Source organism: Alexandromys fortis, unplaced genomic scaffold, assembly GCF_014885135.2.
Source record: "Alexandromys fortis isolate MF-2015 unplaced genomic scaffold, M_Fortis_MF-2015_v1.1 scaffold_34, whole genome shotgun sequence".
Lineage (NCBI taxonomy): Eukaryota > Metazoa > Chordata > Mammalia > Rodentia > Cricetidae > Alexandromys > Alexandromys fortis.
Window position 1 is genome coordinate 7594417 of NW_026067933.1, and position 25468 is coordinate 7619884.

The 25468-nt window shown below is 42.5% G+C and overlaps 1 protein-coding gene across 3 annotated transcripts in view; it reads left to right on the top strand.

Annotated features, from left to right (window-relative positions):
- Cttnbp2 (cortactin binding protein 2) overlaps positions 1–25468 on the top strand; it is a 157687-nt gene that overhangs the window by 127713 nt on the left and 4506 nt on the right. For 2 of the 3 annotated variants that reach the window (XM_050145890.1, XM_050145892.1), the window contains 8 exons: positions 4989–5141; positions 5970–6157; positions 12255–12433; positions 15953–16158; positions 16496–16672; positions 19119–19182; positions 20788–20920; positions 22178–22264. In XM_050145890.1, coding sequence (XP_050001847.1) covers positions 4989–5141; positions 5970–6157; positions 12255–12433; positions 15953–16158; positions 16496–16672; positions 19119–19182; positions 20788–20920; positions 22178–22264 — 1187 coding nt within the window. The remainder of the gene's footprint in view (positions 1–4988; positions 5142–5969; positions 6158–12254; positions 12434–15952; positions 16159–16495; positions 16673–19118; positions 19183–20787; positions 20921–22177; positions 22265–25468) is intronic. The other variant, XM_050145891.1, reaches the window with a different exon arrangement.

Sequence of the window (25468 nt, forward strand, 5' to 3'; positions counted from 1 at the left end):
AGTAGTGCAAAGCATATCCAGCGAGCCCCAAGGGTTCATGGGTCTATGGGTGTCTGTGCTTTCTTTATGCAGAAAGAGATATCCAGGAAGAATCCTTTGGTGGTGGCGGGCTGATAGAAGGCCTCAGGGAAAGGGAAGGTGGATCTATACAGCTAAAAAAGGCCTGCTGTACCCTAGCTTTCAAGAATAACAGGGTTATCAGGCTTGCCTTTTTATCAAGAAATGCAAGTGATCAGATGGCATTATAGAGGCACACACTGATTTCTCACAGATGTTTTATGTGCCAGTGGGTCTTAACCTTAGATAAATCCCTTGGATTTGACCAGCATTGGAATGGTGAGTTTTATCTCCCACCAAGATATGCATGTATTTATTCTTCTCTACATGTCTAAGAGGTAAAATGTAAAGACAGCCAAAAAGAATGAATAAAGGAGCAGAAGAAGCAAGAGGGGCAGAAACTGATTAAACTTAGCTTTAAGAATCCAAAACTTTCATGGAGAATAAAATGGAGCCAGTGAAGGAAGGAGTAAGAACAAAAGAGCTCCAGGAAGCATGAAGGGGCTCGGAGAGTCGCATTAATCACTTGTGTCGTGTCCTTCACGATGACATTTTCCTTCTCATTTTACCTTTCCGGAGAGTCACATCCCATGACTCTGTTGTTTGCTAGGAAAGTGTGAACACATACTGCCCCTGCCTCAGGTTCCTCTGCAGTGCAAGGTATGACGCGGGGTCATCGAGACAAATGGGGTTGTAAATTCTATGTGACACAATGTGGGGAACAAAGAAAAACTTAAAGGCTAGATCAGTATTTTCAAATAACATTGAATTTCTTGGAGAACTCTCCTGTTTAGAAGTAAAAAACTGAATGATATTGCTGTAGTAATGGTAGATGAATATGCTAATCAAAGTCTCTGTAGATGAATCTACCTCATTGGGCCCTGCATCACCAGAGACTCTGTGAAGGCCTTGCCTGCAGTCAGTTCCCATTTTGTCACACTGGAGTATTGTCCCTATAGGGACTGGAGTAGGCAGTGTAAAAAGGGGCTATTTTCAGTCCCCAAAGGGGTGATTATAAACGTGGGGTTTAGCGACAATTGTGGCATGCTATTTTCAGACTAAGCAGTGCTGCTGTTGAAACAACCAGGTAGGATTTTAATTGAAAGTTATCCCGAGCAGAGGCTTAGATCTGAACCCCAGTATCCAACTAAGATGGCCAGTCTCTACAGGAGAGGAACAGGGCCGGGGCAGTCTACGTTCGGAAGGTATAAAGAATAGTTTCAGAAGTGAGCTTTGAAGTAGGATAGAGCGCAGGGGTCTCAGAGGGTCAGATTTCAAGCTCCAGGATAAAAGGAGTCCACAGCCAGAAATAAAGTGCGTGAGTGGCTTTCATTCTTGTCTAGAAATCTGCCAGGCTGGAAAACCTTCAAACTCAAACTTCGGTAAGGAGTTCTCGCTCTCTTCTGAGATTCATGTATATTTGGATATGCAACTGCGCTAAGTGATCTGAGCTAGGTACGTGCTGTTTCTCTAAGAAACCAACTTGGACAAAGGAAGGTGATCACAGGGAGATGGATGAAGGAAAGTGGTCACAGAGAGAAGACAGGGGCTAGGCGGCTAGCATTGTTAAAGACTCTTTTCACCAATGGTACCCCCACTACCTTGATGGGACCTCATGACAGACCAAGGTGGGCTGAGGAGGGAGACACCTATGAACAGCGACACTCACCCTTAATTCTGAGAGTCTGCTGTAAATTAAGTCAGCAATGCAGTCTCTCCTAGTGGATCAAAAAATTGAACCCTGTGAGTCTTCCTGTACCCTTGCACCTTACCTACAAGTTCAATTTATTTTATTGCCAGTGTGATTCCACCTCCTTACTCCCTCTTTATCCTTCTTCCACAGCTGTTGCTCCTCAGTTTGGAAAGATGAGGCCTTACACCCCATCATCTTATTCACTTTCGGTACAGCGATGGCCGTGTGCTCACTGCCCCTATTAACTATACTGCCTCTTCTTCGGTGGGAAATGCAAAGTTGCCTTTTGTGTTTCCTCTCTGCCCACCTCTGAATATGGAAGGTGGACTTACTGTTTTGTCTCCTAATGCTCTTCTACTTTTATGGGCCTTGGGAGAGGCCTCTTCTTTTGCCTTCAGCACATCAGTTAGAGATCTTGTTTCTTTTCTCTTAGTTTCTTTCTCGCAACTCTCCTGACACTGAATGAGACCTCAGAGCAGGAGTCAAATCCTCTTTACCCCCATCCTAAACCATTTCTTTATCCCTAATCTCAAACATTTTCACTGATCGTCAGCAGTGCTGATGAATTCCCTCACATTTCTCTGTCTTCCACAGCTCATTTCTGTCCCTAGTGGGCAGTGCAGCAGATCTAGGCCCTGGCAGGACCTTCTTGTCATGGGGAACATTAGGAAATGCCAGTGTCCAGTACATCTGAATAGAGATTCATCAAAAACACTGGTAATGCAGGGGGTGGAGCATGAGCACAGAGTGTAGAGCAGTTACGCCACAGAGGTGAGGTGGCTGCTTGAGCCCATTGAATTAGTGTGAAGCCATTGGCTCTGAATTCCCCACCCAGACACTTCTCTCTCAGTATTGATTCAATACACCAGTCCCTTCTGAGACTCAAGTGTAACCAGCCAACGGAATTCTACGTCCAGCATGTCTTAAAGGTAGATGGCCTTCTCACATCTGTTTGCTGCTAAAATGCCACTCCTCATACTAACCCTCATCCAGAATGGCTTCCTTCTTCCACTGCCCCAAGACAGAACCATTGAGCCCGTAGCACCCCTCACAAGGAAACACTTGGATGAACATTTGTTGAAATGTAATTAAGTTTTCTTGTACATGCTGGCTGGCAGAGCGGCATCAGAGCCCTCTGACAAAGCCTTACACCTAACACAAATCGGAGGAAATCTGCACTTCCTCAGAACTACGTTACAGGAAAAGAAATGTAAGCCATTGGGTAGATAGGTTGTGGTCTTTTGTTTATTATTACTAAATAGAAGAGGTCTATTTATTGTTACTATTTTTGTTGTTGTTGTTTATTAAGTATACAGTGGTCTGCCTGCATGCATGCCTGCAGGCCAGAAGAGGGCACCAGATCTCATTTCAGGTGGTTGTGAACCACCATGTGGTTGCTGGAAATTGAACTCAGGACCTTTGGAAGAGCAGGCAGTGCTCTTAACCACTGAGCCACCTCTTCAACCCTTATTGTTACTATTTTAACCAATTATAAGTTTCTTTCCTTCCTTTTTCTTTTCAGAGCAGGGTTTCTCTGTCTATCCTTGGCTATCCTGGAACTTTCTCTATAGACCAGGCTGGCCTCGAACTCACAAAGATCTGCCTGCCTCTGCCTTCCAGATGCTAGAATTAAAGGTGTATGCCACCACCACCCAGCCCAATTATAATTTCTTATACTTCTATAGTATACACATGCATATGTGTGCATATATTACAATTATTTATTTAAGAAAGGCTCTCACTACGTAGCCCTGACTCTCTTCAAACTCGGCCTGGGCTTCTAGTGCTGGTCACATACATGTATTTCTGAGATAATGTTTGAATCTTGAGAAGCATTAGTTGCCATTGTTACCAGACTGCTGTATAGAAGATCACATCAGACGATACTGTGATGCCCAGCCCCCAGTGCAAGGAAATTGAGAGATGGCTCTTATTTCTAGCCTAGTTTTTAAAGATGTTTAGCTGAAGAGGTTTACTTACATTGTTTAGGGATTCTTTTGAGGATGAAAATCCATTATAGCTATAGTGATGAGAAGAAAGTACAGAAGTTTCACGACAAGTAGAATGTTCCACAAGTGCTTTCAATTGGTTGTTCCTCGCTGAAGGTTAACTTGACTAGGACCGAAACTTCGGAAGTTTTCTAAGAAGTTAACTGCAGTCATTTCTTATTAACTGTCATTTAGGAATTGCTGTTTTTATATTTTTACTAAAACAGAAATGGCGTGGTCGTCGCCAGGCCTTGTGTTGAGTAGGTTTTGCTGGGCTTATTTGCTCCCTGTTAGTAGAAAGTTCCCACTGAACTCACATCTTCCTGTTTGGGTTGATATGTAGTCATCTCTGCTCATCCTGAGTGGGAGGAAGGGTAAGAATGGAGATGCTGGATTTGACTCCCTCCTCAACTGTTTCTGAAATCTTAATCTGATCACTTCTGAGGGCTAGGGCTTACTTCTCCAAAGCCTTGCCTATTCAGGCTATGAACGTGTTATATATGTATGATTTAAAGGACATCTAACGCTTTTAACCTTTGATATTATGAAACATACACAAAACACCACATAAAGATAATGATCAAAGAGTAATTTTGACTAAATTAACCATTTAGCCATTGAACAAGCCGAGAATTTAAATACCTTCAGCTTCCAGAATGTGCATGCATGCCTCCTCTTGCTCACAAAGCCTTGCTCGCAGCCACATCACTATCATTTGTATAATAATTTTTTAGTATTTTTGGAAGTGTTAAGGAACGAACCTAGAGCCTCCGGTTCACCAGGAAAGCATTTTACTGTAGAGCCCTACCTCATGGTGTAAATGTGTTTTTTATGGTCTTGTTTCCTGCTTATAAATCCACAGATTAAACATCTTTTAAATTTTATATAAGATGAAATCATATTGTATATATATATATATATCTTTGGTGACTTGATAATGTATCATTTGTGACAGCTTCCTGTGTTCTCAGAGTTGTCATTTCCAGCGTGGGAATGACAGCTTTTATTTGCCCGAGCCCTTGCTGGTGGTGGTGGGTGGACGCCCAGGGTTTGCATGCTGTGTTTGTTTTCAGCTGTGTCGCATCATGCTGTGCGAGTTCTTGGACCTGCAGCTGTGACCCTCCGGCATTTTCAGAGCGTGCCCACCACACGACATTTCCTGTGAACACTGTCTTCTTAGGTTTGCATCTTGTGCCAGTTTGTGTAGGCTTTGCAAAGGCATTGACCTCCAATTTTGCTTCTGACCGCAGCTTGTCTGATCCCAGTGAAACAGTCTCCTGTTAAGAAGAAAATAATCGTCATCTTAGAAAATTTGGAAAAATCTTCATTATCCGAGTTACTGGGCGACTTCTTGGCACCTTTGGAAAACCGCAGCACTGAAAGCCCGTGCACTTTCCAAAAAGGTAAAGGGTGGGGCGAGCTCGCTAACAAGGCAGGTGTGGCGTCATCGCCGCTGTTGGGCCTAGGCTTCGTTAGAGGTTCTTAGCGTTTTATTCGGGAAATGAAATAAAAGCCCACATGACTCACAGAGTAGTGGGGAAACTTTACTCGGAACCAATAGTGTAGATTAGAAAGCATACATCTTCAAGATTCCTGCTGGGCCACATGTGTGAAGCACAAGGGTCCTGATTTTTGTTTGAGGTTTCTTTTGATGAAACCCAAGGGAAGTATGAGCTTGGTTGCTAAGGCGTGTAGCATGGGTAGTTTTCTGCTTTGAAAGAGGATTTGGGATATATAAACCTTTTCTCATTCTGCATCTGATTTTAGTAAGAGGTCCAATTATGCATAGGTATGAGAGAGTAAATAGGGGATTCTCCCTCAAAGTTCACCTGACACGATTTTAACGTCCTGAGCAAGCACCCCAAACCCTTCTAGGCTGAAGCTGGCTTTGCTCATAGTTCTCGGGTGGTATTCCAGGATGGGTTTGGATAGAAAAGGAGCCTTATCAAGGGTCCTGCTAAGGAGAGCAAGTTAGTTCCATTCTTTAAAGCAGGTATATCACTCAAGGCAGGTTCAGGTTCTAGGTTGCTCAGCCCATTGTTCTGAGAGAAATGTGTGTCTAGCCCAAGCCGCGGGGAGTCCCAGGTTGCTAAGTTATTCCTTGTGCTTACACTTGGTGTACCTCCAATCTTTCTGTCCTCAAAGTACAAGTTACATTCCCCCGTGTTCTTGATTTGCACTGGCACCAAGCATAAATAGCTGAGGCTGAATTATGGCTTGGCTTCTTTTAGGAAACGGAACGTCCGAATGCTATTACTTCCACGAGAACTGCTTTCTGGTGGGAACCCTTGGCAAGGCCTGTCTCCAGGGTTCTGACCTGCTGGTGCAGCAGCACTTCCGCTGGGTGCAGCTGCGGTGGGATTGTGAGCCCATTCAAGGCCTGCTGCAGAGGTTCCTGCGAAGGAAAGTGATGAACAAGGTAACAAACCGAAGCTGCCACCTGCCAAGGTGGGAGGGGGAGTGTCTACCTGGCCTTGAGTTCCGCTTACAGTGTGGTCCAGGCTAGGATCCTCTGTGAGCATCTCAGGGCTGAGCGCGAGCAAAGGATGTGGACCTCGCAACAGCCTCTGCACCGAGCCAAAGACAAGAACGTGGGGATGGGTTTCCAGTTTCATTATTAGAGAATGCATGTCAAAATAGTAATGTTTGGGGATAATATCATGTATAAGAAACAAGATAACCGTTTTTACTGGCGTTGTCAGTAGCTCTTAAGGAATCCACCAAGCTCTAAAAGTGTTTGATCTGAAAGTTAATCACCGTACTTAAAGAAAACTCACTGATGCCTTAGAGCCAGAGGGCATCACCGTACTGCTTATGCGATTTTAATAGACACCTTTTACACTATGGTGGGAAATGGTTAAGTGTGCTTGTTTTCAGAATAAAAATATTTATTTTAAAGTTTCTCGTATATAAGAATAGTGCTGTGTTGACCGAATGTAAAATATTGTTATTTAATAGTCTGTGAATGGACCGACATCTGAGTATCAGAGTAGATTTATTACAACAGAACTTCATTTGCTAGAGTTTTCTCCCTTAACCCCATGCACAGGCAGTGTTTAGAGAACATCCTTATTTTAACAGTATCATATTCTAAGCCACGGATAACAAAACAGCTCTCCTCACCTAGACGGACCTTTGACTGTCCTTTCAAGACCAAGATGATACTTGACACCATGCCCTCTCTTCAAGGCATGTAGAGGAGAAATTAGAGGATAGTTACATGTTATGTCAACTTCTTATTACCATGGAGAAAAGCATATTTTCTAAAGGCTCACAGAATCCCACGAAGTTTCTCCTTGATATTTCAGTGCCTATAACTGCCTACCCCATAGTTCTGGGCCATAACTAGGGCACCTGTGCAAGACCAAAACTCTCTCTGCAGTGCTTACCACAATCCTGTCTGTCAGTGTGTGGATGTGCGCACTTAGCGAGTGGGGGGAGGGGCAGATGGGAAGAGTAGTGTGGGTAAGAATGACCTTTAGTCATTCAGTGATTTGAATTGAGATCTGAAATCCCTATTCAGTAGATCGAGAAATCTACTGCCTAGTCGTAAATATATTCTTTTTGCAGAAGTAAAGTCACTAGGTGACCTCAGTAAGAAGAAAGAAAAGTGGGTTTAAAAAAAAAAAAACCTGACAATCTGAAGTTTTTCAAGTACTAATACTTTTATTAATTTTTAGCACTGTTAATAATCATGCGCCTTATTAATTAAAATAATAGATTAATTAATTAAGATTTACGATTAATAATTACTAAAGGTAGTTATTAGTAAGTGTTTTATGTCTGTAGCCTTGGCACCCCCCCCCCCCGCCAGCTCTCTGGTAAACATGCCAGCAAAGGAGCTCTTGCTGCCCTCGTCCACGGCATCTGAAAGTGGGGTGCGGCACCGAGGAAGGGGGCAGCAGAAGAGTGATGTGTTTCATTTCCCAAGCATCACTTGCAAGGCTAATAAAATAGATTCCCTGCAGTGAGCACACAGTGGGAACAAGCGATCACTCCAAAATCTTGGAGTGCAGAAAGCCAAACCCTTGCAGGCATTTAGAGGCATGTTTGCATTTGATAATAGTGTCTTCTCCCAAATCTTTCGGAGATGCAGGAAATACACCTATCAAGATTCTTAGTAATATTTAATAAAATTATTTAATAAAAATAATTATATTTTAGAGAGAAGTTAACATTTAGCTCTAATTGCAGTGCTGCTATTAGGATTCTTGCTAGAAGAAAAGTGAGGGATGGTAGTTTTGGCTTTTTTGTTCTTTTTTATCTTTTGAGGAGGATGGAAGTCATAAAGGAGGCAAAGCTACAAGTAGCCCAGCGTAGCAACTTGGCTGAACTACTACTGTTAACCCTGACAAGCTCTTTCCGTCTTCCTTGGCCAAATCATCCCCTTCATGTAGAACTTACCAATGTTTGCATTCATCTCTGTAAATGATACTTATTTGTTCTTAAAAATATTCAAAACTTAAGCAATGTATTTTGATCATATCTGTCCACCACTCCCTCTTATCTCACACCATGCTTCTCTCCCAACTTCCCGTCCTCTGTTTTCTTGCTAATAACACACTCAGGGATGCCCATATGTTTGAGGGGAGGGGAGGGCCGTCCACTTGGGCAGGGGCATTTCCCCAAAGCAGAATGATGTGCCTTTAAGAAAGGCCCTAGCAAGTCATCATCACCCTTGCCCAGTGAAGGAACCATCGTGGACAGTTTTCATTCAAGAGAGATTTTTAAATATATCACTTGATGTATTTTAAATGTAAATATCAAGTGATGTATTTTAAAACATACTCGGTGCATGGGAATTCACCTACCCAGATGGCTCTAAGTTGAAATGCCTAAACTCTTGTCTTTGTACATATAAAGGTAGCAAGATGTCATAATTGCTTTAAGGAATGTTTTATAACTTAATTAAATTTTCTTAAATAATTTAGTTGGCCTTTAAAACTTTAAGAATGTTTGCTATCTTGCAAATAAATCTTCATAAATACTCAATTAATACATAAAAAGACCAGAAAATTAAGATCACAAATCCAGTGATTCAAATGCTTTTCCAATTCTTGTATTCTTTTTATAAACAGTAAAGTTTTATTTTAGCCACACACTAAAAACTCAAGTCGCTGCCGTGAAGTGGCAGCCTACATTTCAGTCAGGGAGCTTGGTGAGGGTCTATGAACTGAACTCAGATCATTCTCAATAAAGCGGGAGCCAGGAGAGCTCCTTCAGCAGTTACTGTGTGCTGCTTGCCTGAGCCCATGCATATGAACTGAGCTTACCTGACTCTCATATGTATAACCTTGGCACTTCACCCTGGACTAAAGTCAGCTGATTAAGATGTCAGCCGTTCTGAAAGGTGAAACTATGAATCCGATGACCACCACCAGGTTAGACCCAGGGCCCAGTGCTGACCGAGTGGGCACAGCACTAAGATGTCCATCCCAGCAAAGAGGTGGGTGTGGAAATGTAGGAGGTGTGCTCTAGGGCTGGTAAGCAGGAAGGCCTCTCTCATGAAACACTTGTGACATATGCTAATCTGTGCTTTAAGCTTAGCTGAGAATGGGGAGGCAGGGCTCCAGGCAACAGGTCCCCAGTTGCAGCAAATCTTGAACAAAGGAGGAACTATGGAGAGGCTTAAAGCCCAATATAACAGAGGAGAGCTCACACCAAAGCAGCCAGCTTCAGTTGATAACAAGTAGCTTGGTCATTTGTGGAAGGTCATCGCTTTTTCACCCATTTGTGTGTGTGCACACGTGGAAGCCGGAAGTCAGATTTCCTGCTATTCTGTGGATGGTGGTCACTTTATGTTTAGAGACAGAGCTGAAGCCTTTACTGACCTGGGCCCTCCCAGTAGATGAAGCTGGCTGGACAGTAGGCCCCAGGAATTCATCTGGCCGCAGCTCCCCAGAGCTGGAGTTATAAGCACATAGCACCACACTTAGATCTTTCTATGTGGGTCTGGGGATTGAACTGAGGTTTTCATGCCTGCATGGCAAGCCCTTTACTGATGTCACCCAGGCGCTTCACCCATTCTGTTATTTGACAACAATACCAACAACCATCCTCCCACTTCTCTATTCCGTATAGAGTATTATTTCAGTCTCTCCCAGCTAACAAGTGTCCTTCATATCCTGCAAGAGATCAGCTTAAATTCCATCTCATTTTTTACGTTTCCTAACTGCTCTGTACTTAGACGATTCTTCTTTTGCATAATGATACACGAAGCTCAGATCTGTACTTAAAGATTGCAGTCTGGAAGGGATCTTGGGCTTAATGAGCCTGTCCCAGATAATTTATTTAACAGATGGTAAAACGTATCAGCAACCACAGAGGGAAAGTATTTGGAGTGTGGTGTGTTGCTAGCTAGCCTCGCTCATACTTCCTGGTCCTTGGAACTGACGGCTGACTGCTGACTCCCTCTTAGCTCAAGACACACCTTTGCTTTTGTTCTGCTCTATAGTTTCTGAGCACGCAAAGTACACTGAGGTGTAGCTCACCGGGAAAGCGTATCGTTTGTGTGCAGAGGCTTGGGTTCCCAGCACCTAAAGTAATGAAACCTGACTTTACAATGTTTTATTTTCCTTAGACGTGATAATTAGTGCTTATAAACAGAAGGCATACAAATATAAATCTACTATGACATCTAAGTTTCTCAGCATCTCTACAAAATTGTGCTTATGCTAAATGAATATGCATCAAGGAAATAAAGACATATAATAGCTGTAAGACCGATTTGTCAGAAAGACTCCTGAAGGAAACTGCAGCCTTTAATGCACTCTCAAGTGATAATCGCCCTTCCCATAACAGCCATTTTGCAAACTGAGACTTTTTCTACAAGCAGCACCTACACTTTGGAGAGAGAGGTGCACACCTGTGTCTTCAGCTTTTAGGAGTAGGCAAATTCCATTCTGGAAATTATGCTTCTTGATATGGGGTAAATAACAGAGGGATCTTAGGAAGCAGTTTTTGTACCAAGAGAAGGCCGCTTGTTTGGTTCAGGCTGCTCAGCCCCAAAATAATCACATAAAAAACATATTATTTAAATCACTGCTTGGCCCATAAGCTCTAGCTTCTTATTGTCTAACTCTTACATCTTAATTTAACGTCTCTATTAATCTATGTATCACCATGTGGCTGTGGCTTACTGGCTAAAGTTTAGGCATCTGTCTCTGGAAGGCCACATGGTTTCTCCCTGGCCCTGCCCTTTTTTCTCCCAGCATTCAGTTTAGTTTTCCCCCATGTACCTCTATTCCCTGTGCAGGTCCAGGACAGTTTCTTTATTAACCAATGGTATTCACGGCATACAAAGGGGAATACCACATCAGCAGTTTATTGAATAGAAATTAAGTAACAAAAAAAAAAAAAACAATAACAAAAAAAAAACTTCATTCTCCCTGTGAGAGTGGGGGTAGAGTGTTTTTCCATTGAGCCGCTGCCCTCCTCCCCCTTATAGCATGTAGTCCTGAGGAGGCCACGAAGGGATACCTCTGCTTGCTAGCTGCTGGTCCCCCACCTCCTCCCCATAGAGTTAAGTCTGGCCCCTCATTGCTTTCTCACGATGGAGCTCAGGGGGCATAGCTTGAGCAGAGGTCAGCAACGATGCTGAACTTTAGGAGGAAAAGGACCGCCTGTATCTTAGCAATTATCAGTAACATTAATAGCAATTTTTTGAGATTTTTCTTTTATGTGTGTAGGTGTTTGGGCTGCATGTTTGTCAGTGCACCACATTCATGCAGTACCTCAGGAGGCTCAGAGAGGGATCCCCTGAGACTGAAATTACAGACAGTTGTGAGTGGCCATGTGGGTACTGGGAATGAGACCCAGGTCCTCTGTGAGAGCAGCCAGTGCTCTTAACCACTAAGCCATCTTGCCAGCTCAGCATCTTCTTAAGTATGATATACCCCTTTATTATTTCTACTAAATATTGTGTCTTAATACCATGTTTCTTGCTAATAGAAATAGAGGTGTATAGTTAATATATACTAGAAAGTTGCTAAAAGTAGATCATAAATGTATTCACCATCAAAAGTATTTCATGTATACGAGCCAGTGGATATGCTTAGCAGTGTGAACTGATCATTTCACCATGCATTCATATTCAAAACATCATGTTATGTTATAAATAGAATTATTTTTTCAATTATATCTTAACATAAAATTGTGAATGAGCACTAGCCTTGGCTTTGCCCCTCTTAACTTTTTAACCTTGGGTAAGGTTCTCTTTGTGCCTCGTTCCTCTGATATGTAAAATGGGGCCAAGATGCCCAGCTTAGTCGTGTGGTGGAAAAATGCTGTGAAACACGTATGACACTGGCATGTGCACATATCTAGGGTGAACGTGGTACCCAGTGGACAGCGTTTGTATGTACATATTCCTCCGCCATCTACCCCAAGCAGAGGTGCAGTCAGATTCAGCGAGATTTGGATTTTATAGTTTGTGTTTTTAATGTTTGTCTTTAAATGCAAAATGAAAACATTGTATTTCTAAGGCACAGCCCTGTTTTCCACCTGTCCTGTCTCAGTTCAGAGGTCAGCCGCCCTCCCCCTGTGACCCTGTGTGTAAGACCGTGTACTGGGCTCTGTCCGTCTGGAGGCAGCTCAACTCTTGCCTGGCCCGCTTGGGTACACCGGAAGCACTTCTTGGACCAAAGTATTTCCTGTCTTGCCCAGTAGTCCCAGGACATGCCCAAGCAACAGTGAAGTAAGTACCAGTGTTCTTATTTACCTACTAAGTATAGAGGCAGTGTGCTTGTCAGTTTTCATTGTCAACTTGCCACAGCCTAGAGTCATCTGAGGAGTCCTTGGTTAAAGAATTGCCAAGATTAGATGGGCCTGTGGGCGAGTTTGGGGGGAATTATCTTAATTATTGGTACGTGCAGGAGGGCCCAGGCCTCTATGGGCGTTACCGTCCCCAGGCAGGTGTTCCTGTACAGTGTAAGAAAACTAGCTAGCAGGGTTGGAGAGATAGCTCAGCAGTTAAGAGCACTGACTATTCTTCCAGACCTAGGTTTGGTTCCCAGCACCCACATGACAGCTCACAGCTATCAGTAACTCTGATTCTCGTGCCCATCTGGTTTCCATGGGCATGGCACACACATGGCTCACGGATATAAATGCAAAGAGAACATCCGCATACATAAAACTAAAATGAGTCTTCAGAGGGAAGGTAACTAAGCAGGAGCCGGTGAGCAAGCAAGTAAACAGCATCTCTCTCTCTCTCTTTCCGGCTTTGTCTCCTGTCCTGCCTTCACTTGATGATATTGTGACCTAAGAGTTTAAGAAAACCCTTTCCTCCACTAAGTCCCATGGTCATGGTATTACACAATATCAAGGGAAAACAGGACACATGGCAAATTTAGTATGCTTCAGACGGAGAATGTTGGCAAGACTGCTACCTCCTAGCATTAGCACAGATGTCAATTCCGGACCCCTGCCACACAGTGACCACAACCTGTCTGTTATATATTCTTTCGCTAAGATCAGTAGCAGCTCTTCTCTGTGAGCACACGTCGATACACAGCACACCCCTTACTGGAATCATTTATAGCTAGCCACCGAGCCTTCTGGCAAGGTCTCACAGAAGAAACTTCAAGTACTTTCAGCATATGCTCCCGCCAAGCAAGCAAAACCAACATTTAAGGAGGAGTTGACAAACTTCTGCCTTCAGTGATTGGCATTTACTATGTCTCCCTTTGAAGCAACATATAAGAACTATGCTTGTAAAAAAAAAATAAAAATAAGGCTAATGAACTAGAAAAAAAGGGGAAAATGGAAAAGAAGAAGTAAATGGACACCATTCAGCTCAGCTTGGAAGTGTGTTTGCTTCTGAGAATTCGAGCATGCTGAGCAGAAGTCTGTTTGGGGAAGCACAAGATGCAGTGAAGTATCTGCCAGTTGATCGTGGCACATGCTTTTAATCCCACGACTTGGAAGGCAAAGTCAGGTGGATCTCTAAGTTGCAGGCCAGCCTGGTCTACTACAGAGGGAGTTCTAGGACAATGAGGTCTACATGGAGAACTCAATTCTAAATAAACATATCTCTCTCTCTTCCTCTCCCTCTCTCTCCCTCTCTCTCTCCCTCCCCATTCTCTCTCCCCCCTCTCTCTCCCTCTCTTTCTCCCTCTCTCTCTCTCTGTCTCTCTGTGTATGTGTGTGTGCGTATGTATGTATGTATGTGTGTATGTGTGTGTATATCTTCAATGTTGTAAGAAAAGTCACCAATGTAATGAGTTAGTTTGGGGAAAGGAGGGAGATATTAAAATAGACACAGTATTATGTATTATCTTTTTTTTTTCTGCGTAACAAGCCCTGGCTGGCCTGGAACTCTCATTGTAGACCAGGCTGGCCTCTGCCTCCCAAGTGCTGGGATTGAAGGTGTGCACCACCAAACTGAAACCTATATGTTTGTATAGGTGACAAATATTCCATCGTCACAATTAAATGGAGCCAGGATTTGTGTTGTTGTTTTATTTTGTTCTGACATTCAGAGCCTCGGGATTTTCAGGAACCAGTTTTGGCCTTTCCCATGTGGAATGCAGTCTTTGCACAGGAACTGTGTGGATATGGAAATCCTGTCTCCTTAGCCATGTGACGCTATGTCAGCTTACTGTGGTTAGGATATTGGGTGAGAGGCATGTCATCACCCACAGCCAGTATGCAGACTGGGCTATATGTTTAAGTAGATTCCCTCAGGTCTTCTGAGTGACATATAGTGACTGAGGCAATGCTGTGTTTGCATTGTAGCTCTGGGCATTCCTCTCCTCGAGTTCCAAAGAGGAATGATGGACAGTTTGCGCTCTCTTTTTCCTGGGGAGGGGAAGCATAGCTCCAGCTCTTTCCCTCTGTTCAGAAAGAGACATTATCTAGACATTTCAAGTCTCGGGGGAGAGCGCAGAACAAAAGATGATATGAGATGTTCGGAAAAACCTAAAATGATGTCGCCCTGCCTTTGTGCAGACCTGTCTTTCTGCATTCAGCACTCTGGTACATAGTTATTATTGTGAATACTAGAATCTCGGAGACTGAAGGTAGGGGATTTCCCTACATGTTCAAGGCCCAGAGCTGGGAAGGGAATGCTTGCCTAAAATACCAAAGGTTCATCAGTACGCTCGGTTGTTTTTATTATTTTTCTTAAATTCTCTGTAACTAAGTAAGCATTAACAGATTCCTACAGTAAACCAATATTTTAATAGCTATTAAGAGTGCCTGAAATCTTATGTGAACATCTGATAGCTTTGAAAATGTTTCTATCCCTGGAGACATTGTTTTGTCTCTACATCCTAAAAGTTATATTAACTTTTGTTGTTGTTGTTGTTATTGTTGTTGGTCACATTCTGTTACTAGGTATCAGACTAGATCTTCATATAATGTTGGGCAAGTTTTCCAGCACTTGTAACTTTTAATGCTGCGAGAACATTGACGTTGTAAGTTGCACTGATTGTTCCAAGTTCAGGCACAGTAACCATGGTTTACAGCTAAAATACAGAAGATATGCCTGAAGCTACTGCTGGACACCCTAGTTCTCTGCAGGGCTGAGTCATGTAAGCACACATGTGTAGTGAGGGACCCCTGAGTTAGCAGAGACATTTAATTTGTCACGGATACATCCCAACTCAACTATTAAAATACATGTGTTTCAGCCTGGCAGTGGTGGCACACACCTTTAATCCCAGCACTTGGGAGGCAGAGGCAGGCAGATCTCTGTGAGTTTGAGGCCAGTCTGGTCTACAAGAGCTACTTCCAGGACAGGCTCCAAAACTACAGAGAATCCCCGTCTTGAAAAACCCATATATAAGTGTGTGTGTGTGTGTGTGTGTGTCTTATTAATGTAACATGTCATGCAAATATAAGACATTGAGACAGGTTTTATAGAAATATGATTTTTTGAGAGATGCTTTCCAATTTGCCTTCATTTTACATCTTTATCATACATTGAATCATTCTGTAGATAATTACTATTAATTCTAGGATTAAGGCAGTCATATAAATAATCAGTTTTATTTAAAATAAATTGTTCTTGAGATAAGTTCAGCCTGCTTTGGTATTGGATAATTTTATTTCCTTGGTATTGGATAATTTTATTTATTATGCAACTTGCCCCGCAAAGGAACCCAACCCAGAACAAGATGCCAGGCAATTTTCCTCAAGGAAAATTTCAGGCCTGTCTCCTTTGTGAACTTGCATGTGGTTCCTAAGGGGCTCCTTCTTCCTCTCTTACAAGGTGGATGTCGAAGCTGTGGAATGCCGTCATTGCTCCCAGAGTTCAAGAAGCAATATTGTCAAGAGCCTCTGTGAACAGACAACCTGGCGCTGGGCAGACAGCTTCTAAGAAGCACCCTAGCCAAGGACAGCAGGCTGTGGTGAAGGCTGCTCTCAGCATCCTGCTTAATAAAGCCGTTCTGCATGGCTGTCCCCTCCCCAGGGCAGGTATGTAGGGCTGTGCATGAAGGAGAGGATGTTTACCTTCTCTCTGTCCCTGTTTGGAATTTGTTTTGATGAAATATTCTTTTGTCTCCTTGTAACTAGGGCAACGAATGTACTGCTCAAAGCACTGTACCAGAACTCTTTCTGTTTCTAATCACTGGCACGTATTTGAATTCTAGACCTCCAAGCACAGTTTGTGCTGGTCCAGACAACTCCACCTTGGTGACTGTTAACAAGCCTGTGATTTAAGAATTGCTCGTGTATTTCAAGTTACACGATGAGACGGTGTTATCTCCCCTTCTTCTTAGAAAAAAACAAAATGTGCTTTGTGTTGTTTCAGACCTAGACCAGCATCTAGCGGACTTCAAAGGGGGAAGTTTCCCTTTGTCCATCGTTTCAAGTTACAAGAAGAAGAAAGGAGACAGTGGTGCCTGGAGAAAGGTGAACACCAGTCCTCGCAAGAAGCCTGCGCATTTTTCCTCACCCACGTGGAGCAAGCCAGACCGGAAGCAAGAAGGTAGGGGGCGGGAGGCGTGCATGACCCAGTTTCCAAATGCCAGAGGGCTTTCATTCTTAAAACTGAATTTTGTCAAAGCCTTGAGTCGTTCAGTTCGTACTTTAACGGAATGAACTGTAATAGTTTTCCAAATATAACTGGGAGCCTTCTTTCTGAGAGACACCACTTTCGTACTAGAAATAGAAAGTTCATCTTCAACTTGTCCATTGGTATTTTAAAAGTTTATTTGTTTTTTTTTTTTTTTTTGATCTCTATTTAAAGTCGAATTTATCAGCTTTACTATATTTGGCTCCTTTACATACGTGTCATTTGCTTAGTTGAACTTACTTTAAAAGAATACACGTGGCCCGGCGGTGGTGGCGCACGCCTTTAATCCCAGCACTCGGGAGGCAGAGTCAGGTGGATCTCTGGGAGTTCGAGGCCAGCCTGGTCTACAAGAGCTAGTTCCGGGACGGGCACCAAAGCTACAGAGAAACCCTGTCTCGAAAAAACAAAAAAAATATACGTATAAGTATATTTGATGTAACATAAATGTAAGGCATTTATGAATGAATCATTTCAAGTATTGTTTTTTCTTTTTTTTTTTTTTTTTTTTGCATGGTGCTGTATACAGGGTCAGGTGCAATTTTAGGTTATAAAGCAGGACGAACAGCCAGAAACTCCTCATGGACTTCCAAAGAAACTAAATAGCTTGGAGTAAATAATGACCTGAATCATCAGCTTTATCACCATATGCTGTTGTGTTGACAACCAGAGTCAATACAAGAAATAAGGAAGCAGCACTGTGGAAATGTGACTTAGAAAACTCACCTCTGCAGCTGAGCCATCAGTTAAACCTTGCATGGTGGCACGTGTCTTTAATTCCAATACTGCAGGGGCAGAGCCCAGCAGCTCCGTGACGCTGAGTCCAGCCTGGTTTACATAGTGAGCTGGAGGCCAGCCAGCTAGTAAGACCCTGTCTCAAACAAAAGTTAATTTAAATATAAATCATATAATTTCATTGATTTAGACTGGCCTGTGGTATCAAATATGATATACTTCCACATAAGAAATTTTGTAAAAGATTAATAAACAGTGCTTCAGCATTATATTTACGTTGATGTCAGCATAGGAGTTCCTAAAACGTCTATGTTTTACCAAACAAATTTTGTAAAGTACATAACTCATTGGTAAGCACTCGGGCTATTTTTATTTTTATAATGATAAATTTTCTCAAGTAATTGCACTGGATGATTACAGTGCTTGAGTTGACTTTGTGCACAGTTCTTGCCCACCATGTGCAAGTGGCCCATGACTGAAAGGAAAAGGAACCTCCCAGTTCATTCTGGAAGTCCATGAGATGTAGTGAAGACCCCATTTCTCTCTAGGTCGCCCATCAAGGTCAGTGGTGTTGGATCACAAGCTCACATGCAACAGGCCCACCATGGTCCTTAGGCAGTGACAAGGGCAGCGCCACTGTTAACTGCCACCACTCAGAGAGCAGGATGAGTTAAGAACAGTGCAGTGACCTTTGGGGACCTGCTTTCAATGAAACTATTTTCAGTTCAGTTTATTTTTCAAAAACTGTTTTCCTTGCTACTGTGTGTTCAAACCCACACTTCAGAACCTGCTACACAGGCGCTATACCACTAGGTTACCGTCCAGCGTGATACTGCTTTATAGAAAATTTTGGCCAGCAACATTCACATAATTTTCAGCTTCACTCAGAAGTAGTAAGCGTTTTAGTGTGTTAGAAGAGTTAGAGTAAAGGGCTTTGCAGTGTTTCTCCCATGGTTCTGATCATCGTCTCGTAGGAAATACCGCACATCACGACAAGTTTAGCCCAGTGTACGCCTGATGCAAATTAGAGTTCTCATGCAAGAATGCATGCAGCCTGAAACTCTTTGTTTGCTTGAGTGGGCTATGATCTCCAAATTTAGAAATGTCTGATTTGCATGGCTCTTTTTATACTATTCCTAATTTCTGAATAATGCATAGTTACTGAAAACTAAATTCTTACAGGTGTGTCGCTGATGTCACATGCGGTAGTACATCAAAATCTGCATGTGGTTCCAGATTAGTATCATGAAATAGCAGGGACTGAGCTCCTCTTTTGCTACTTTGGGAACAAAACCCTTAAAAAAATCAACAGGCCAACTACTGAGTAGGGGAGTCATGGATAAAGACAAATGTCAGGTTTCCTAAATTGAGCTTTGGGTTGTTTGAATTTTATTGACGTCAGCATACATTTCCATAAGGAAATCAGTTTTCTTCCGACCTCCCAACCACTCTTGTGTTGGAAATTTACACCAGCATCTCTCTCTGTTCTGAGAATATTTCCACACAAGATGCATGCTCACCCATGCCCTGGGCTGCAGAGTTAGAACCTGGTTTTGAAAACACATAGTTCTGAATGCACACACAGGGAAAATGACCCAAATTTATTGAAAATGGCTGTTTTTCACAGGTCTGAGAAACAAGACTATACCACATCTGAACTGTAACAGAAACACCTCTCTGTCAAAGCAACAGTAAGTTCCCTTTCAAGTTTCACTTGCATCAAAGAAAACTTGGGCTTAATAATTAACTTTAATTATTTTAAAGTTACCCATATACTGCCAACATTATATTTGCAGCTGTTGTACCATTAGTATGATTTTAGAATAATAGATATTAACTAAAGACAATGCATCAATCAAACCTTTAAATGAAGACACGCATTAAGTTTCAAACGCTTAATTTAAAGCCCATTTTGGTTTTAGTTTGTTGAATAGAGCTAGAGTAATAATTTCACGTTTAAAAGTCAAACTCAAGCATTTATCAGATCTCTACCCAAGTCTTGTCTTTGTGAGAATTCAGCATCTGTGGATGACTTTTTAAAGCTAGAATTGCACAAACAGCATGACTTTATTTATAACGATCGTTTCAGCTATAGTACCCTGATGGTATTGTTGAGTATTTCAGCTACACAAATTTTGAACTATAAAGGTTTAGTTAGTCATAGGATGGAAATATTTGGATAGTTTGTACCCCGCTGATAACTCTCCACAGAGGAGAGGTAAGGAAACTGAGTAGCTCCAAGGATTCTCTTTCAAAGAGAACTCGGGGCCTGAGCTGCTAAGCGGAAAATAATCTGGCCAGACTTGGCTATATTGCTAGTGCACAGCAGATTCAAGTTTGAAATGAATATTTATGCCAATGTATCATACGGACATGCGTGCCCCCAATAAAGCCCTGTTTTTTTTAAAAGCATTTTACAGTTTTGAGATTAATACAATTACCCATTTTTCCCTTCCCATCCCTCCTTCCCTCCAAACCAGTGGTTCTCAACTTGTGGGTCATGACCACTTTACAAGTTGCCTATCAGATATCCTACATATCAGATATTACATTGTGATTCATAACAGCAAAACTACAGTTATGAAGTAGAAAAAGATAATTTTATATAGGTGGGGTCGGGTCAGCACAACATGAGGAACTGTATTAAAGGGTCCCAGCATTAGGAAGGTTGAGAACCACTACTCTGGACCCTCCTATATACCACTTTCCCATTCACCTTCAAATTCACAACCTCTCTTTTTTAATGTTCCTAAACATAACCTGTTCAGCCTGTATAGCGTTACTCGTATGTGTGTTGTCAGGGCTGACATGCAGTGTTGGATACACAATGGCGGGGTCTTCCCTGGGGGAGACTGTTGCTCCCATTCTCCGCGTTCGTGATGTGCCCGCGGTTCTGAGTGTAGAATAGGCTTTTCCCTGTCCCCCGAGGCATGTCTGTTGGTGTCATCCTTGCTCAGCTCACATCTGGGCAGTCGTGCTGGTGAACCTTTAGGGGTACAGCTTCCTTTTGGATGACCAGGGAGAAGGAAAGGAGATTGGAATGGTTTACACCTGTGTAGCTCTCTTTGTGATAAACAAATGTTACTCTACCACGTTCCTTGACTGGACGTTAGTGACATCTTGCCTCTTGGTATGGGGTTGCTGTCGCTCTGGATGACATTTATGAGATACTCAGAAGGACACTGAGAACACTTCTCCATCTCGAGGGACGTTTAGAAGGTGCAGTGTCTAGATTTCCATATTTGATAACTAATTGGTTCTCACTTTGAAAAGCTCTCCTCTGGTCTTTGTAATAGGCCCTTAGAGGATGATCTCTCACTGACATTGACTTTGGACCACAGACTCTCTTTGGGTTCCGATGATGAAGCCGATCTCGTCAGAGAACTCCAGAGTATGTGCTCCAGCAAATCTGAGTCTGATATAAGCAAGGTAAGTGGTCCCCATGGGCAAGGGCATTGACTCAGCCTGGGAGACTCACCTTTGTGACAGGATCTGGAAGCCACATTCTGAGCTCATCCCCTTAAAGAAATATCATGTCATATATCATTGCTGCTGATGAAAATCAAGTCAACCTTTCCATTGCTCAGAAAATTCATTTTCCCCAAGGCATTGTTGTTCTCCTCAGAAACACCTGGACTTAAAATTGCATGTCAATTTTATAAGCACAAATTAAGTCACTATATATATATATAATACTATATATTGTGCATAATTATAAAACACACACACACATATATATATATATGACTGACCTTTTGATTTGGAGAGGGTTTGTATTTGATATGGGCTGTGAAACCCAGGGTTTTGCATACTTGACCATTGTCCTACCACTGAGCTATGTCCCTGCCCTTATTTTTTGATACAGATTCTCTCTGGCTATGTTAGCTTAGACTACCCTTGAACTCAGTGTATGTATGCATAAGTAGCTTTATATAAAAGCCTAAATTTAAATTTCTCAGACATTATTATTGCCAATTTTAGTACATAGGCTATCAGAAAGAAACAAGCTTCATGGAAGATTTAGGTTATAGACAGAGTTACAACAACATTCTTTACAAATAAGAAAAATAAAAGTTCTGTATAATATGTATTGTTATGGTCTTTAAGGTATGAAACTTGAGAACCAGATACAGAAACCACTTTCCCGAAATGTCAAAAAAAAAAAAAAAAAAAAAAAACAACCACTAATAGCATCAAGTTGAACCTGTTTTGGCACTCTGATATCTGCAGTGCATTTGACCATGCCTCCTCCATAAACATGTTTACTTGGAAAGGAGCAAAGATAGTCACAACATGCCCAGGTTCCAGTGAAAGACTCAGCTATTTTAGTTGAACAGATGAACGCTAGGAAAAAGTAGAAGTTATTGCCTTTCTTGTCCTTGCTGGAAATGAACTGCAATTCTTGCCTACTGGAAAAATGAGGTAACGACTCAAATATTAAATTTTTCTCCTTTTTTTATCTTGATAGTGGCTATTTTTTTCTAGAAAGCTCTTCTATTCATGTAAGAGATGTTTTAAATAGATTCTCTGTCTTTAAAATCTGTCCTTTGAGCAGGGCCATCTGGAGGCATCTTCTCTAGAAGTGTTCAGGGTTAGGGGGGTGGGGGACGGCTCTTCCATGGTGCACTCCAGGTGAGCTCGGGTGTGACAGTGGAGACCTCACTCAGTAAGGTGTGTGTTTTGCAGATTGCTGACTCCAGGGAGTTTGAAAGTTCAAGGACCAAACCTGTGTCTTCAGCTCCTGTTAATCTGAGGTTGCCAGTGCCACAGAAGGTAAAGGCATCTCTCCCCAAAAGGAGAGGGGAAAGGGCTCATTGTGGAAATTATTTCTCAGCTCAGCTCAGAAGAGGAAAAAAAAAGCGTACATGGATCAATTAAGATTTTAAACTGTTTGGGTAATATGCTGACCTAAGTGTTTTTCTTTCCATTTGATATTTCAAATTTTTGGTTTTTTTTAAAGATCTTCCTCTGTTTTCTCTTTTGTTTGACACATGACATAAGATTTCTTACATTTGGTGAAGCCTGAATTAAATATAACAAGGGCTGAGTGATAATCTGAAGATCTTAGACACTTAAAATTTTCTCATTTCCTTTGCGTTTTAGTGAGAGGCAGTCTTTCAGAGTCAGGTCAGAAAGGCAAATAGAAGAGACAAGCTTCATATAGATTCTCTTAACCCATGCTGTTCAGGAAACAGTACAGCTTGGTCTTCAGGATGGATCGATGGATGCAGTCCTGCCCATCCATCCCTTTATGAGGATGCAGAGGACCTGGAAGTGCTTAGTACCATGCGGTTTGTTCAGCAAGCCCCGTCCAATCGCCATTTCCACTCTGTTCATATCTACTCACACAGTGGCTTACAGAGACCTGTGTATGTGTGGACAGGTGGGGTACAGCAAGCAGGATTAGAAAGTCTGTGCGGTGTAACTGTTAAATAACTAATGTTTAGCTAGTTATCTTGCAGTCCTGGCTTCACGGCTTCTTCTGCCCCCATTGTTTCATTAGATTCCAGTTCTGGTTAGTGGTGTCTAACCAGAATGAAAGGAGTGAAGGGAGTTGAAGTCCCTAATGAAATACATACCATGCTATAAGACCTCCCCTTCTACCAGGGGGAGTTTAGCTGTACGGCACAGTCCTTGTGTCATTACTGGGCATTTGGATTTGAAAGTATTTTGTTCATAAGTTGTCCTTCTGCCATCTGTAAATCTTCAATTCACTGTCTATGTGTGGTAGCTTCTCTGAGCTTTGTTTGCTCCCCTAGACCCATTCCTTAGGATTCCTTGTACAGCATAGAGGACGGGCCCACGAGGATCTTGGGAAGTGGAATAACGAGCAATTTTCCCTCGGATTATAGTCAGTGGTAGAATGCTTTCCTAGGACATCCAACTCTTCAGGTTCAAACTCCTGCACTGAAAAAAATATTTGTTAGATAACGTTGCTTTTTGATTAAACGTTTGATACTGAAACCTTATTTTTCTATTATACAGTAATACTGGACTGTTTGCAATAAGCTGTTGTACTGAGAATGATATTAGCCACAGCTAGTTTTAGAAGGGAGCCTTAGAGACAAAGGTGTCCTTTAGCCTGCCTGGCCTCTTAGGAACAACGTGGTGCTTTAAATGTGCACTTGGCTGTGGGTTGTAGGATACCTGCATCCCCCTTCTCTGTTTTTGTAGTGAAGACTGTTGGAGGGGCTCTGCCCATCCAGGAGATGCTTTTCTTAGGATCTGCCAGCAGAGGGCAGAGTACCACAACTGTCTGGAAGCTGGCAGAGTCCTTCCTGCTCTATCATATTTACAACTCACCTAGCATTTCTTGGTTCCCTGCCCAGTTTCTCCTCTTATCAGGAAATACCTCCCTTGAGAGGCGAGAGTGCTGGGGATTAACTGAAATTACTTTCTCCTTCATGGCCAGAAGGCATACTTCATCAAGAACTGTCTCCTCTTGCCCCAGCGTAACCGTTTCTGCGCTGACAGCGAGGGACGGTAGCCGTTCCTTAATCAAAACAGCAGTGTACGTAAATCACCAATAGAAGTGACAACGGCAGTAAATGCTGTCCTCTTACCTAGATGATGTAATGCAGACTGATCTTTCCTTTGGTGGCAGGATGACGTGTGCTTGAAGGTTTTGGTAAATCTTTACTTCCTGAACTCTGCCCTCTAAATGTTCTGGTGGGATCAAACTGAGGTACAGATGGGACCCCATGTTCTCTTTATCCAGTGCTCTGAAATGTAGCTCTCATCTGTCTTTACTTTCTACATCCTTTCTTTATCCCCAAATATATTTTTAGAGAGGCTAATATACCTTCATCTAACTTTTATGTCGATGAATTGTTATTCCTCTCCCTGGCGCCCTTTCCCTCTTCCTCCTACCTGCTGACCCTGGACCCAGTCCTGTGTCCTGGAGACAGTGCATCTGCCCACAGCTTCCCCCTCTTCCCGTCTTCTTACTGTGCAGAAAATGCTTAGTATCGAATGAATAGCTTGCTCTGATTTTAAAATACTTCTTTAGAGTTAAATATATTAAATATTAAAGTTAAACAACTTTAGTAAAATAAATTCGTTTTTGTTAGAGGATTAAACAGAGAACTTGGGAGTTTTAGGCCAAGAAGGATTAAACAATCCTTAAGGCTCCTGTTTGGAGATCATTGAAAAAGATAACCTTAACACCTGTGCTTGGCTGCCAGGGTGTTGTGAATCTTTGCTTTCCTGTCTGTAGGCATATTTTTCTGCTTTGCATACTCATACCTTGAATTTCAGTGACCCACACTAAGCCCGCGTGAGCCACCGTATACTTAGCTCCCTCCTCATACTTCCAGAAACTGACTCAACCCAGACACCCCAAAACCTTAGCTGTTATGGGAGACTTTTTAGTAATTTGTATAGCCATCCTGTTTGTCCTAATGATTGAGTCCAAAGGACAGACTTCAAAATAATGCACATTGTCGCCTCCCCTGCTGTGGGCCTTGGCATCAAGCCAGTGCCTTAGCAGAGATAGTTCAGCAAAACTGGTGAGAGCACAGTCTTCATTCTGAGTTAGAGCAGGCGCTATCTTCATTACTGCTTTAACATGTTCCCCCTCCTTTTGTTATGCCAGGGAGGCATTCCAGGCCCTCCCCATGCTAGACAGTGGTGTACCACTAAGTACCATATGTAGTCGACTGTATCTTCATCCAAATTATCACATAAAGCCAGTCCCCAACTTATAATCTTCTCAGCTTCACCGAGTCTAGCATCAACATGGAAACACCCCTCTGTCTTGTCTGTGAGGGTGTTTCTAGGAAGGTTTAACTAAAAGAGAGAGGGGGGGAGGAAGAAAAGAGGAGAAGGAGGAGAGGGAGAAGAAGAACGAGAAGGAGGAGGAGGAGGAGGAGGAGGAGGAGGAGGAGGAGGAGAAGGAGAAGGAGAAGGAGAAGGAGAAGGAGAAGGAGAAGAAGAAGAAGAAGAAGAAGAAGAAGAAGAAGAAGAAGAAGAAGAAGA